Source organism: Alligator sinensis, unplaced genomic scaffold, assembly GCF_000455745.1.
Source record: "Alligator sinensis unplaced genomic scaffold, ASM45574v1 scaffold253_1, whole genome shotgun sequence".
In the NCBI taxonomy this organism is placed as follows: Eukaryota; Metazoa; Chordata; order Crocodylia; family Alligatoridae; genus Alligator; species Alligator sinensis.
In genome coordinates, this window is record NW_005842147.1 from 982,332 (window position 1) to 998,970 (window position 16,639).

At 42.3% G+C, this 16,639-nt stretch overlaps 1 protein-coding gene across 4 annotated transcripts in view; it reads left to right on the forward strand.

Annotated features, from left to right (window-relative positions):
* Positions 1-16,639, forward strand: part of HIVEP1 (human immunodeficiency virus type I enhancer binding protein 1) — a 201,605-nt gene that overhangs the window by 113,293 nt on the left and 71,673 nt on the right. For all 4 annotated transcript variants that reach the window (XM_025206224.1, XM_025206222.1, XM_025206223.1 and 1 more), the window contains one exon: positions 8,504-8,557. In XM_025206224.1, the coding sequence (XP_025062009.1) occupies positions 8,504-8,557 (54 nt within the window). The remainder of the gene's footprint in view (positions 1-8,503; positions 8,558-16,639) is intronic.

Genomic DNA, 16,639 nt, shown 5'->3' on the forward strand with positions numbered 1-16,639 from the left:
CCCCCGATGGCACGTGAGTGCTGGGAGCAGCATGTGCACCATGCGGAGCCCTGCACCATAGGTGGGCTGGCCAGGCTGTTGATCCTTGCCACCATGTGCAGCGCTGGCCAGAGCCGTGCACCACTGTGCGGAAGCGCTTGCCTGGGCCGTGAGCACTGGCTCCCCGCTGCTTTTGCTGCCACTGGTGGCAGGGGTCATGAGCTATGGGGGAGGGAGTGTGCGGGGGGTCCCTATACCCCTCACTCAACCCCCACAACCATCCCACATATATATCCTCCAACATACCCTGTTGCACCACCCACACAGCCATACCCCTTCACAAACACCCCACCACACACACACACACACACACAATATACAAGAGTAAGTCTTTATTTTTGAGTTATGATGCAGTCATCTCTATATACAGTATGCAAACATAAATCATGAAAAAAACATTTTTTGCAATAAAATTAAAATATGTTTATAGTAGGTCTTTGACTTTTAGTATATGATTTGGGGTTTTTTTCTGCTTCCAAGCTGTCAACCCTCCCTTCCCAAAAGGAATACTTCCTGAGGGCAAGGGGAAGGACTTGTGATGGCAAAGGTCAGGAGTTAGGGGGTGGGACTTCCAATTCCAAGATGGTGCCAGGGGGTGTGGCACCTGTCAAGGGGCAGGGATACCCTTGCGACCCTCAACAGCTCACCAAAACTCATTAAGCGGCCCTCCAGCTGAAATAATTGTCCACCCCAGATCTAGAGGAATCAAGGTAATCAGGAACAGCCAGCATGGATTTGTCAAGAGCTACTCATGCCTGACCCACTTAATTTTCCTTCTCTGATAAAGTGACAGGCTCTGGATGGGAGGAGATCAGTGGATGTGGTATACTTTGACTTCAGTAAGGCTTTTCACATAGTTACTCATGATATCCTCATAATGAGCTAAAGAAATAAAGACTAGGCGAATGTACTGAAAGAACTGTTTGAAGTGAGCCATTAGCTATCCTCTCCAAGTACTCATGGAGGTTGGGTGAGGTCCCTGAAGACTGGAAAAGGAGCAAATATAGTACCCATCTTTAAGAAAGGGCAGAAGGAGGTGAATGCTAGAGGTGCACCGATACATCGATCCAATATCAGATTGGCACTGATATAAAGAAAATTGACTGTATCAGAAAATTGGCCTGACATGGCAAATAAATGTCTCGTGCATGCATGCAGCCACAGCACAGCATGTAGACGGCGAGGAGCACAGCCCAACAGCATGGAGAACTAAGTGCAGCTAGTAAGTCTGTTGTGGTGAGAGGGAAGGGACATATGGGGGCAGCTGCAGGCTGGGACCACGGCTGTTCCAGGGTCTTCCTGGCAGGGGCTGGGCCAGGCTGCAGTCAAGATGGGGTAGGTGGTGGTACTGGGAGGGGAGAGGGGGCTAAGGCAAACTTTGAGGGGCTGCAGCCCCTCCTGTAGTCCCCCTCCCAGTGTCACTGCTGCCCACCCCGAGCACAGCTTGGCCCAGCCCCTGCCAGAAAGAGCCCAGTGCGGACCTGACCCCAGACTGCAGTGGCAGCCTGCTGTGCCTCTGGCAGATCTGGGGGGCTCCGTCCTGTGCCCCATCCTGCGCCAACTGGGCAGCACCTGCCCTACTCCCTGCCCCACTCCCTCCCTCACCACAGAGGCCTTGATCTGCCCCTCCCTCCCTTCCCTTCCCATCCCCTTCCACTGCAATGGACTTACCAGCCGGACACTGCTTTTCAAGCTGCCGAGCTGTTTGTTGGAAAGCAGATTGGTATTGGCTGATATGCTTCCTTAAAAAATCAGCTATTGGTATCGGCTCCAAAAATTTCTGTTGGTACACCCCTAATGAATACATGAGTGGTTGGATCATCATACTCAGTGAGTAGTCCTCATTATCTCAATGTGTGCTTGGGAGGAGGTATCAAGTAGAGTATCAGTATTGTTTAATATCTTAATGATTTGAGTGATGGGATCAAGTGCATGCTTAGCAAACTTGCAGATGACACCAAGTTGGGTAGAACTGGGGATGCTATGGAGGGGCGGGCTCTGATCCAAATGACCTGGATAGATTGGAGAATTGGTCCACAGTTAGTCAGATGACATTAAGTGAGGACAAGTGCAAAGTTCTGCATTTAGGATGGAATAATTGCACGCGCAAATATAGACTGCAGAATGACTGGCAAGGCTGCAGTCCTGTAGAGAAGGCCATAAGCTGAATATGACCCAAAAGTGAGCTCTTGTTACAAAAAAAAGGCCAACAGCATCCTGGGTTGTATTAATAGGAATGTTACTTGCAAATCAAGGGAAGTGATTCTTCTGCACTATTCAGCACTTACAAGGCCTCACTTGGAGTACTGTGTCCAGTTCTGGGCCCCACACTTCAAGACGGATGTGAACAGTTTGGAAAGAGTTCAGCAGAGAGTAACAAAAATGATTAGGATCCCAGGAAGCATGACTTATTAATAGGAACCTACCAAAATTGTGACTTGGGTAGCTACCACGATTTCAGAAGGTCCCTGCTTATGAGGAAAGGCTGAAAGAGGTACGGCTATTTAGTCTGGAGAAGAGAAGACAGAGGGGAATTCAATAAGTCTTCAAATACCTGAAGGGTGATTACAAAAATGATGGAAATGGGGTTTTTCTCTGTGTTTGTAAGGGGCAGGACTAGAAGCAATGAATTTATGTTGCAGTAGAAGAAATTCAGGTTGGGAATTAGGTGGAACTTTCTTTCTGACTATGAGGGTTGTCAGGAAGAGGCTAACTAGAGAAGCTGAATATTTCCATGGATGGAGCTTCCATACTAGTTGGACAGACACTTGGCTGGGATGATTTACTTGGGGATGATTTTGCCTTGAGCAGAGGGCTGGACTAGATGACTTCGCGAGGTCCCTCTCAGTCCTACTTTCCTCTGAGTTTAAGAAATAATAAAAAAAAAATACTTAAAAATGTTTTTTCCTTATAGCTTTTACTATACTAGAAGTCTGTTGGGTGCATGTTAAAATCTTCCCTTTATTACAGTTTACTTTCCCTGCTCTACTGATAGAGATTTATATTTTGGAAACCACAAAATATCAGATGATGGGTTCAGTTGGTGTAATCTGTAATAATGGATACATCTATGAAGTTTACTTTAGGTTTAATTATGTGTCAGTTCTAATTATATTTTTAATTAGGTAGTTAAGTAGCACTGACTCTTCAATATATTTTTTTCACTTTTCAGTTCATTTTACTGTTGCTCCTGGCTTTTCTGTACATTATGTTTCTAAAGAGGTTTTCAAAGGAACTTACAATCAGGGGAATTTAGTTTGGTTATTGCCTTGCCTCTAAACTGGTTTGATGTGCAAGCTCTTAAAAAATACTAATTTAACTAGAGAAAAGAAATACAAAGGATAATCACTTTATGGCAATAATGTTTATGCACCTGTGAGATTTCCAAAAGAAAATAGGGAAGGAGTGTTGCACCGTGAGTTCTGTGCAGAGATTCAAAACATGTTATGTCATCTTAACTCCAAAACCCTTCACAGAACCCCAATTATTCCTGTATCTGAAAAACCAAATTATATTGTTTTATCAGACATACATGAAAGGCTGCCTTCAGTTGAAAAATGTTAGAAAACTAACAGATTTTAATTAGCATGATGTTAAACTTGACTTTAGCATCTGCTGTAATAATAAAAGGAGGTAGATGTCTGATAAGGATTACTGCAGATATGTAGTACTCGGTGAATTTTAAGTCAGTAGACCCAAAACAATCAAAACACTTCATTTAAAAAAATAAATGAAAGTCTCTCCACACTTCTCAGGAAAGATTTAATAACCGAGTACTGCAGTGAGAGACTTGTGAAATATTACCATATGTAATTAAAACTAAGCAGCACTTGTTAAATATGTGACCAAAGTACTTTTTATGATGCATTATTCTTGCTGTGCAATTGTTTGCTCACTTTGTTGAATAATGCACAGTGGTGCTTCTTGTTGTTATTACCAATACTGAAATTTTTTTGTGTTTAAGATAGGAAGCTTGTATATATTCATATACAAGCTGGTGTGTATTCATGCACATGTTGCATAGGCATGTATGCAACAGCACATAATTTATTGAGGAATATAGGACTTTCAGGAAGTGAGACATTGTCTGGCTTCATACCTAGTGTGTGTATTTACATAATTATTATTTCCATAATCTGTTTTTCATTGTTTATGGTTATAGACTGTGCTTGTTTAGGAATTTCTGATGGACCCTTGTTACAGTTTTTTTGAATTTAGGAAAACAAAATACACCAGAAATCAAAACATGTATTATTAATTTTCCTAGCGATCTAATGTAGAACACATCTAAAACATTTACAAACATTTTTTCTAAAATGTGATTCTAAATTAAATATTTGAATTTTATGTCACTTGTACATGAAATATGCTAACACTTAAAACTCCCTAAGTGATAAAACTTCAGACATTAGTGTAATCAAATAAAAATTTACATTACCTTTTAAAGCCTCTGAAGAGATGATAAATGTCGTGTCTTACGAGTTTTGTGTATTTCAAAACCTTAGGGGAAACAAGGTAAATATTCCACCTACATTTTTAGACTGTGAAATACCATCTTATTGTTTCTTAGCAAACTAGAGCTTACCTGGATTACCACCTAGGCCTAGAAGAATAGAAACAATGCTCACTTGCCGTTTCGCTTTGAATATATACTGTTGGTTAAATCCTCTAACATACAACATAATGAACTATTAAAGTTCATCAACTGTTAAGTAAGTTTTAAAAGATATGGACTTTTAAAAATGGCTCTGCAAATAGCAACCTTTGAGGAGTTCACATGCAACCCCGGACTCTCATCTGGCTGCCTCTGCCCTGTGCTCTGGCAATACGAGTAGCCAGGGTCTTGGGGCTCCACTTGTCTGCTCAGTAGGGCTTTGTGAAATTTCTCTGGCAGTTTTGTTTCAACGCTGTTTTGACTCATTTCAAGCTCAAAACAGCAAAATCGAAACAAAACAGAGAGCTTTGAAACAGCCTCAAAACAAAACGAGGCAAGTCAAAACGTTTTGAAATTTTCGAAACATTTTGAGTTTTGAAGCTCAAGGTGGGCTTGCCTGCAGGGAAACAGGAACTAAAGGAAGGAGAGGGAGCGGGGAAGGACTGCTCTCATTACTGATAGTCACTGCCCAGCTACACAGTCATCCTTCCCTGAGGTCACTTCCAATCCCAGTGCTCTGGGGAAGGGATGGAAAAACTGCATAAAAGGCAGCATTGTTTGAACTGCCCTGCTTCTTGCCTTGGTGCCAGTTGAGTGAAGGCGCACCTTAATACACACACAGTGTCACCCACCCATGTCATGAGTTTTGCCTGTCATCAGCCAGAGGTGCAAGGCCCCAGAACCCAGAAGGCCCTGCACTGATCTCCTTGAAAGCTGGCAGGCTTCGTGGCCTCAGCAGGGGCTAGCAAGTCTGCAGTTTTGACCCCGCTGTGGCTTAACACGTACATGTGACATGAGTTTTGCTTTCAAGAGTTTGAGATGCAGTTTCCCTGAAACCCCTGCACCTATCTCCCTGAACCTTGGCAGGCTTCATGCTTTTAGAAGGGGCTGCCATTCCTGCAAAGTTTCACCCAAATCAGGCCAGAAGTGACAAAATTATAGGCTGTTTTGAGCTTCTCCATTATAGCCTGTGGGCGAAATGTTGAACCAGCATCAACAGTGAAACTGTTTCGACAAAACAAAATGGAACAGCAGTTTCAAATCAAAATGAAACGCTGTTCCGTCAAAAAGGAACGGTGCCGTTTTGCATAGCCCTACTCAGCTTCTCCTGTTTGACTCAGTTCTGGGAGTCAGGGGGTTTGGGGGTTTTGTTTTTTGTTTTTTAAAGAAAATTTTTCGTGTTCCAAGTCAAATCAATTCCAAATTTGTGATTCATTCAAGAACTGTGTGTGGCCTTACTACCAGCAAGCATTCTCCATTCCTGCCTGGGGCTTCAGATGCTTCGAAATCTTTTGGCAGGCATCCTACATGCAGGCCCAAGTCCTCAGGCTTGGGGTTTGGATGGCTCTGAGTTTCGCTTGCCCTCAACATATGGTTGTAGGAGCAAGCTAGCTCCAGGGGTCAGGGTAGCACAATGCAATCCATGGTGGTGGGTGAATCAGCAACCCAGAGGCCCCCAAGGAGAGCCCATAAGAAGTTGCAGGTGAGGCGGGACATGGTGCTGTGCAGGGGTTGCAGGTGGGGGATTACCGATCTGCTCATGCATGATTCAGTTGTGCACAGCGCAGTGGGGTGGGGGCGCAACTGCCCACGTGTGTGGTATGAAGTCGAAGGAGCCCATAGTCACCTCGGTATGCAGCCCCAGCTGTTGTAGCCCATGCAATGTGCACCCCACAGCCGCTGAGAAGATGCCACCCTGGTGTAAGATTGTCAAATTAATTTTCTTAGTCTCTCAAGCGAAAGCACTAGTGGTGGGTGCATCTAAAAACTGCACCTTTTATGCTTTCTAGTTTTATTTTTTGTTTATAATTATCTTTGACAGCCCTTTTCCCAGGGAAAAATATACTTCTCATCTGACTCCTGGAAGAGAGGGAGAGATATAAATTTATTTTATAAAGTTAGTTGGAATGAGTAGGTAAGTAAACAATCCCTTAATGCTACATTTATTTATTTATTTATTTATTTACAACAGATTCATCACTGAGGCCTGATTCTGAAAGCTGTTGTTAGACCCTCAGCTGCACCTCCCAGGATCAGGCACTCTGTGTGCATTACTAGAAGTTCATATGCTTTTGAGCCAGCAGTCCTTTATGTATAACAGAGTAACATTTTTCCCCAAATCTGTGAGAATACTATATGTAAAATGGATATGTGCAATCTCTTGCTTTTTGTTTGATAGCATTTGTAGTAGCAACTAATAGCCAGTAAGGTGAAAAAAATCATGCATTGCAGACTTAGAGGCAGAACCTTTTCTCTTTGAAATTAATTATACAATTCCACCAACCTGAAGGGGGACAGAAGTTTGCCCTGTAAGACGCCATCTGTAGACTTTTTTTTTTTTTTTTTTTTTTTAAAGCTTTTTTGTACCAAATAAGCTTTGGGTGAGTCCCATGAACATGAATCCTGATATGTCATGGGACTGTTTACAGAAGTGAAGTTATTTACAAGCATAAAGGTTTGAAGGATTAGTTTTTAATGTGCAAAGGGAATATGGTAGAATATTATATCTCATTTGTTTTGAAAGTTAAAAATACAAGTTCAGACAAACTGATTAGTACTTAATGTCCAAACCTGTTCGAAAGTATTACTTTCTAGGCTCCCTTCTTTTTAATTTGGTTGAAAATTTTCAGAAAGTAGAGAAATTCTGAAGGTTGGGTTTTTTATTATTATTTATTGATAAATATAGTCATGATTTGAGAAGTCAAAGTATAGCATATTTTTATTGCTTGTGATATTGACTTGATAGGAAGGGCAAAGTCTGTCACAGAAAGACTCACTAGGGGCTAGATTGTGGCAGTATTTCCCACGACCAACTCTCTTCCCACAGATCACGCAGAGGACTCTTTCTAACTAGGGATCTGTTAAGTGGGCAGGAGAATAGTACAATAAGAAATATATTCCATGATTATACTACTTTCCTATAAATCTACCCCTCCATCCCCCCAACATACTCTCATTTTCTTTCTCAAGGTTGTACTACTTAGTTATAAGTACCCCTCTACACTCACTCTTTTGCTCACATTCTCTCCCTCTCATTTCCTAAGCAAAGTTTCCTGATGTTGCTGTCAACTGAAGAACAAATCACTCTCCATTGGATCTCTTGGTAGGGATGGGTTGCCGAGGGAACAGCAAACCTCCACACTTATAGGGCTGTGCACAGATGGCCTTCCTGCTGGTCCTCTTGGATCTGTGGATTATATAGGCCAGTTCCACAGTTGGACAAACCCAACACTTTTTCCACCCCTGGCTGATTTTTTTTTTTTACATTAACAAGGCAATTGAGCTCCCTTTTTTTTTTTTGAATACGTGAGGTATTACTAGAAAAACAAATCTGGTGTATTGTTTATAGTCCTATAATGCTTACTAGCTATTTTAGTAGTCTGTTTTTATTTTTGAACGCGTTAAAAATTTTTCTGTGCATTCATAATGCTTATTAACACCCGTGTATATAGTCCTCTGAGCTATGAGAGTTAATACTGATGATGTGAAAATGCTGTGGGTTTCTTATCAACTGTAAGTCTCATGGCAATGCTTTTATTCTTTTAGCTGTTATTCTGTGTATTTTAACCTGTCAGTAGCAACTTAACAGATTTAGTTGCTGGTAAAACATGGTAAAATTTTATGGGGCACTATTACTATTAATGCATTACATAATTTATACAATGTGTTTATTTACATTGAATAATACATTACCCATAACTTAGTCAAGAAAGTTAATAAATATTAATAATAAGTTGATATTTTCAAGAATTGACTTTTTGTAGTTTTGATTATTTTATCTCTTAATTTGGTGATTTTTTTTTCTTACAGATAAAATTGAAGAAGCACAAAAAGAACTTAATGGGACAGAAGACCAACAAAAAGGTAAAAAAAAAAAAAAGAGACTTGTTGGAAACATAGAGGTTAATCCAAATCTTTCTGAAGTCAGTGAAAAGACTTTGCTAAACTTTGGATCAGGCCCAGTGTACATGTGCAGAGCAGATGCTGTGATCCATAGTGCCCCCAGTCTTGCCAACAGTCCATGTTAACAGTCCCTTTGACTTCGATGAAAATAGTGGGGTAAATAAATTTTAGTGTGTGCATAAGTGCTTAACTGAACTGTACTAGCAGTCTGTGATGTGGATTAGATGGCTGTTAATAATTATCTTTTGTCTATGAATAGCAATATCTGATAGGTTCTAATAGATGGCAAGAGGATATTTATCATCAGTTTATTTTTAAGAAATAGATGACCTGTGATGGATGAAATTTGTGCAGCAGAACCTAGAAAGCAGTTAGTAACAGTCATATTGCAAAACTAACTGGAATAGCATAGGATTTTAATACTTTGCATTATAATTGCAAAGGTATATTTCTCCTTCTTGATGCTGAGTTCTAACTGCCATACTTCTGACCTGCTGGAGATGGTGGACAGCTTGATCTTGGATGCTGTTGTCTGGAAACAGAGTTGATTATTTTTGACATAATGAGTTTTGTAACTTTTTATAGGTCTTTTAGTTGCAGACTTTTTTATTGTACCCTGTCTGTACTTTGAAGACTGTTTGTCAGCATCCTGCTGGTGGAGTTTGGCAGATTCAGTAACATTTGCAGTGGACAGTTGGGAGCAAAAAAGAGAATAAAACTCAGTTTTCCCTTGGTCCCAGACCACTGCTCTTTTAGCTGGGCCATGGGGCTTTTGGTATAATGAGAAAGGGAGAATCATCATAAGAGTAGCTGAATGCAAACTTTGCTAGTTATAATCAAGTCCATGACATTTCACCATATTTTATGAATAGAACAAATAGACAATAGAGATGTGTTATTGAGTAACAATGAAAGCTGCAGCCTAAAGTATTGTATTTGAATATCGTTTGCAAATTTAGAGACCTTTTCATATCAACAAATCAGATTTTCTACCACACTTTACCCAGTTATGGCATATTATACCACAGCAGATGACAGGCCCCTTTGTATTTTCAAGTGAAAATAAAATGTGAGAAGTCAGGTCTTACTTGGGGGGAGCAGGGAGGGTTGTTGTCAGCCTTGGAGATGTAACAGGATTACAATATGTCTCCCTGTGAAAGTTGGGAGAAGGTTGCAAGCAGTAAACACTGGGATGCCAGAGAGCACCACAGCGGATACTGTCTATTGGGAATGTGTGAAGTGTCCATTCAGACATTTGCACCCCAGTCAATTACTACATCAACCTTATCCAATGCTGTGGAAATGTCAACTGTATCAGTCATTTTTTTAAATAGTCATAAAACTTTGCATGCTTGTACACAGATCATTCCAGCTGGTGGAACTGCAGCTGGAAATGACTGGAAATTACTAAAGGAATAAAGTCATTCCTTACAGTCTTTTTATAAAGTATCAGATTAAAAATACCTTACATATGTATTTCTTTTAAAATTCTTATTTCTATAAATTTCTGATGTTAAGCAGATCACTTGTAGCATGAGAGAATTAAGTGAATTTATTGATTAAAGTATTCAAATACATACATATTTAAAAAGAAGAAAATAACTATGTAGAAATGAAAAAAGCAGTTTAAAATGGGAAAGCTTTCATATAATTATATGAAAGGTTATAAAGAGTATGCACAGTCACCTAAAATATGACTATATTCTTTCTTTCATTCAGTCTTTTTGTACCTTGGGTATTCAGTTTTGAGATTCTTTAAATCAGTGTCGTTTGCATTTAAATCCATTAAAAATTCCACTAACTTGTATGCACGTTAACTACTGTTCGGTGATGCTGTAAATTATGTTCTAAATTTAATAGGAGCAAATGTTTTGTTAACATAGTCATACTGTTTTTTTAACTAACCGGAATGCTACACTGATCAGGTTTGTAAATGATAATTGTGTGTGTATGGGAAATTTAATTGGCCACAAAAGAAGTACAGACCTTGTGTTTACTTGTATATACTTTACCTTTACATTTACTTTATAAAGTGGTCAAAATATGAGAAAATTGATAGGCTTTTATAAAATGCACAGGAAAAATATTTATAGACAGATTTTACTAGCTATAGACATTTATGTATTTAGTATAATGCTGTGGCTTGAAAACCTAAGATTTAATTTACAGATATCTCCCATACAAGATACAAAGCATATTCGTTTATTCAGTAAACTGAATGAACTCTGGTGCAACAGAAGAAAAAGGTTGGTATTGTCATAGAATCACAGGATTTTCAGTCAGGAGATCTAAGCTCTGTTATGCATTTTATCATGAATATTTTCTGTGTCCTTGGATAAGTTGTTTGGCTATTGTGCCTCTTCCATAAAACGGAAATAATTATCGTACTTACTTTGTAGGATGATGTTATGAGCCTTAAACATTAATCATTTAATGTTTGTAAAATGCTTTTAAAATTGACATTAGAGTAGTACAGAGTTGTTAATCACCAGTAAGATGGAACTTGTGCTGAGTACAGATACTCTTGACGTATCCAAATATTTTCACCATTATGTATTTGGCTTAGCTAATTCTGAAGAAAATCATATTTAAATATTGTAAAGCTAGATGTTGAAAAGGATATGGCTGAAGTTCTTAGGGTCCCATTCTGTGCATCTTACACCAGTAGTATGAAGGCATGGATCAACTATAGAGCGAAATGGTAAATTGTGATATGTTAGAAATCTGTGCATTAGAAACGTGATAGAGAGAGAGAGAGACACTTGTGAGGCAGGTTTAACACGTGCTCTTGAATTCATGCAGCTCATGTACAGTGTACTATAGTCAGTTGTCTTGTCTGTTTCTTCTGGCAGATTATCATGTAAGGTGTCCTCAGTTTGATGTATCTTTCCTAAAATAGAACATTAAAAACAGAAAAGTAAAATTCTTTAGGAGGAGATGAGACCATTGGTTCATACTAATATAACATAGGTTGTTAAACATGTTACAACCCCCAGGCCAGATCCAGTCCACCAAGATGAGTCATCCATTCTGTGGGGCTTCTTGAGGCCTGGAAAAATCTATCTCCAGATCCAGCCTGCAGGGTTACAAAATCTGTTAGTGTCCAGGCAATTAGCACTGCCACTGTCCACCTTTTGCAGAATTTCTAGGTTGAGCAGTGGTGTTAACTCGCTGGGTGCTGGTTACTCTATTGGTGAATGTGTACGTTGAGATCCCCCTGGGGATGCGTTTCAGTGGAAGCAGGTGGACAGTGGCAGTTGCTGTGGGATCCTGGTTTTCCCTGATAAAAAAAATTGCAAATTCTCTCATAAAACCCCCCAAATCCGTAATTAAAATGAAAGTGCCCCTCATCCCTCACCCACAGACCCTACTACCCCAGTCCTGTTGGAGGGGGCTCCCAGATGCCAGGGCTATGGGGCCAGGGACCCGGGACCACAGCCCCTTGCCCCTGGCAGGAGGCAACAGATGCTGCAACAGCGCAGAGCCTGGCTCCCCCCCCCCCCCCCCCGCCTGCCTGCTGCAGGCTTGGGCAGGGGCTGATCCCCGCTGCTGTGTGCACTCCGGGGGGAGGGGGGACCCATGCCCCCCAGATATGTATATGGGGTTGGGGCTGCCCACTTGGTTGGGGCCAGCTGTCCAGCTGGGCAGTGCCTGGGGCTTGGGGCCACAATGTGCGCCACAGACTCCTGGCGGGGATGGGGCAGCAGGTGGTTCGTCCAGGGGGTGGGGCCGACTCCCCACCACTGTGCATGCTCCCAGGGGGCATCGGGGACCTGTGCTCTCCAGATGTGTGTGGGGAGGGGGCATGAAGGCTATACTCTGCAGACGTGGGCATGGGGGGCTGCTCACTGCCGCTGCATGCACTCCTGTGGGGGGAAGGGGTGGCCCATGTGCCCCAGATCCGTGTGCAGGGTGGGGGCTGCACACTGCTTGTGCTTCAGGCTCATGCTTCTGGCCCTGCTGCCCTCCCCCAGGGCCTCCGCAGCCCAGTATATGCAACCCGGGAGTGCAGGAAGCTATCTGCTGCTGCAAGCTCTGTGCTGCCCTGGTGATGTGTCTCTTGCCTGCATGGCTGCAGCAGGGGCAGCAGTGCAGGGTTGCGTGCAGAACTTGCAGTGGCAGGCAGCTTCCTGTGTGGCTCTACTGTTCCCTGCCATGGCAGGCATGACATGCTGGGCTGCAGAGGCCCTGGAGGAGGGCAGCAGGGCCAGAAGCACAAGCCTGAAGCACGAGCAGCATGCAGCCCCCACCTTGCACACAGATCTGGGGGGCACAGGCCACCCCTTTCCGCCTGGGAGTGCATGCAGTGGCAGGGAGCAGCCCCCCCCGCCCAAGTCTGCCAAGTCCACATCTGAGGAGCACAGGTCCCCTATGCCCTCTGGGAGCATGCGCAGTGGTAGGGAGCCGGCCCCATCCCAGTCCCCACCAGGGCTCTGTGGCCGCACATTGTGGCCCCAAGCCTCAGGCACTGCCCAGCTGGACAGCAGCCCCAACCCTGCCCAACTCCCTCCCTCCCTCCCTATGGGGGCCTCAACTCTACCAGCCTGCAGGGAGCTCTTTGAAAACTGCAAAATACGTGGGTTTCTCCGGTAAATTGAGAAATCCATGTTTGCCTCCAGTAAAAGGTAAAATCTGTGGTTTACTCCATTTTTCTTTGGGAAACAGAAAACCTGGATCCCTGGTGTTAACTCCCCCACCAATACAGTGGGCAATGGCAGCAGCAAGGGTAATGCCAGTCACTGGTTAATGCTGCTTCCACCCTTCGTCCCACCCAGATGTGGATCTTTTGGTTGACAAGAAGCCTTGTGGACTGGATCTTTCCCTCCAACCAAACAAGTTTGATACCCCTAATGTTACCATCTTGGCTACCTGAACAGAGGAAAAAGGACCTACAGAGCCAGGAGACCACCCTGGAAAGGTGTCGTTTGATGTTTCTCCTTAGAGTATCTTGCTATTACTTCCTTGCTATGGTTGTTTTGAATTGAATGCTGTATTTGTTTGGAGGGATGGGTGGTGGGAGAGTTGTACAGTTTGGGGACAGCTACAGTTTGACTGGAGGTGGGTGTGGGAATGGGAGGGACGATAGGGGACAAGGGAGGGATCTCGCCTGGATCTGAGTCAAGGGAGTAAGAGTAGGTGAGCATGGCAGGATGGTGTGGTAAGAAGAAATGTTTTAAACCTAGATGTGAATTTGCATTGGGAAGCATGTTTAGGATTGGCTGAAGGGTTTGCTCTTATGGATGATAGGCAGGGAAGCAGTGGAGTTTTCAAGTTTTGGGACGTCATTTGGGATGTTTCTTATTTGTTGGTTGTTTGTTATTTATTGTAGCCACTGAGCATTTCTGGATAGGGCGGCGATATTAATCTAAGTAGTTGATAATAATTAGTGAAGTGCTTAAGAAGGACTTCCGTATCTGGGGTTCTGCAGTAGTCAGTCTTGTCACCTCTTTTGTTCAGTGTATGCAAGTCGCTGGGTAAAATCAAACTGTAATTGAAAACCTCTTTATTAGTAGTATGTTGGTGACACTGAGCTCTGTTTTCTTATCAGGCATGGATAGTCCTCTTTACTACTTGCTGCTTTTGGACACAGAGACAATGGTGTTAATCAAAAATGCCTTCCTTTCCCTTTATATTGCAGGAGACTATGCCTTTACTTCTCAAAGGAGGACATAATTACAATGACATATGCTTTCTTTATATTTCTCTCACCCTTTGAGATTATCTTCACAGGCATAAAGACTAGATATTATTTATTTGTGGCTATGTTTGTTTTTATTATACATAAATGTTTGAAATCTTTAAAAAGTTAGGTTTAAGTCTCTGTTTGCCCTGGAGTATTCTTAGTTTGCACTAGCAAATAGATTGTTCCAAGCCCTGAGTTAACATGGTTGTTCTCTTTTTTTTAATACTTCAAAACTATAACCTAACAACTATGTTTTGTGTGTTTCTTTTCTTAATATCTGGTTTCATAGAGTTTGTGTTCCTGGAACATAGTTATAATTTATACAACTAGCTTTTTACTTAAGTGATTTCGGATACATCAAACTAAGGCTGTAAATAAAGATGAAATATCATTCTAAAATATGCTATAGTGCAAATAGGGATTATAGGTTTTATAGGTTATAGGTAGGAGTTACTGGGTGAAAGTTTTGCAGGGTGACAGACTACGTGAAGTCCCCTTTGGCTATACAATGTCAAATTCGAAAAACAGACTTGTTAGCTTTTTGTGTGCTCCTTCTAATAATGATGATGATGATGTATAGACTTTTAATTTTTTTCTAAGATGTTCCTAGTTTAATCCTTGCTCTCATTGAAATCTATGAGAAAATTTCCAATGACTAAAGTGAGGGCAGGATGAGGCCTTTACAGCACCGATCCTCTCACTTCATTGCTTTTCCCTTTGTCAGGTAGATGAATAATTCCTAGTATTCACATTTTACAGTTAGGGAAACTTAGAAATGGGGAGTAATGACTTACCAACTCCATTGTGGGGTAGAGGTGGGGATGACAATGGAGAACAGGGATTCTAACTTTGGATTTAACAAACTCCTTACTATCTGCCTAGACGACAAATATATGGCTACGTCTGAAGTTTTTATTTCTGGAGAGAACCTACTTTAGTGAGTTGGTAAATGTATCTAGTATAGATTACTAGCGGCTGAAATTTGCTTTCTGAATCCATTGCTGGTACTAGACATAGCAAGAGCTTCTACTATTATGACAATTAGGAAGACCAACAGATTTACCATTTTAAATTTAACATATTCTCTTCAGCTATTGTGATCATTTTGTTATAGCATTAATGCAATATTAGAGTAATAGGGGTTCTGACTTTTTTTTGTTAACGATAGCAAAAGTTTTGGAATGACAGTGCAACAAACGTAGGATTGTAGCCTGCATATATCGCATTATTTTCAAAGAGCCACTGCAGAAGTTAACAGACCCTAATGTCCTGACAGCAAAAGAAAAGAGATTCTTTCAAAACTTCAGTCTGTGCTCCATTACATGCATCCCAAATAGGTTTTGTGCATCTCACACACCGGATTTGAGGATGTGCGGATGATCTTAATCATAGCTATTGTGCATCACATCGATCTGTTTATGTGGCCTTGGTGGGCAAGTATTATGTTGAAATGGGTAGGAATCTGGAGAGATGGGAAAGATTACTTGTGAAGCATTTCTGTCTGAGATCGGAACAAACATGTTTTTCAGGTACTAGTATACCAAATTGATCTCCTAGAATTCCACCATCCCGGTCTTTTTTTTTTTTTAAGCGGCATGTATATTTAGATATGTATAGTAAATGAATGGATTGCCAGTTACATCCCACAAGAACTGGCAGAAGCAAGCAACTGCAATTAATAATTTGGGGATTTTGTTAGCCTCCTCCATTGTGCTCCAAATTACATGCAATTACCAGGAATCCAGGTTTTCTGTTTGCAGAAAAACACATTTTCTTCTTTAAATGGAGGGAAACGTGGGAAACCACAGGTTTCCTGTTCCAGGGTGATAGAATTCCAGCCTGCAAGGAGCTGCTTGGAGCAGGACATAGGGGGCAGGGAGCGCTATATATATGTAGGCACATATACATGCACGTTGCAGTCAGGGAGAGTGGTGGAGAGCAGCTCCGTCAAGGTAAGTCTGTGGGGAAGGAGGCCCGGGGGGATAAGTTGAAGTAATGGGGGGAGGCACAGGCCCTGTGTTGTGGGGGTGGGGGAAACAAGGTGACGCGGCAAGGGGACATGTGCTCCCTGAGATTTCTGTGCCCACAACAGGGTGTGGGGCTGCAGCCAGGCTGGACCAGCTCCAGGCGGGAGCCGCCTCTGCAACTCAGTGTGGGGGCACCGGTGTGGGAGGCAGCGCTGCCATGGCCACCAAGGTGAGGCGCCCCCTGCCTGCCCAGCAGCAGCAGGGGGGCCCAACTCCGCACCACTGCTGCCACACCTCAGCTTGACAGCACGGCTCTCACTTGAATGCCAGGTCCCGCCCACTGGGCCATGGAGGCAGCTCCTGCCTGTAGCTGATTTGGCCCAGTTGCAGGCC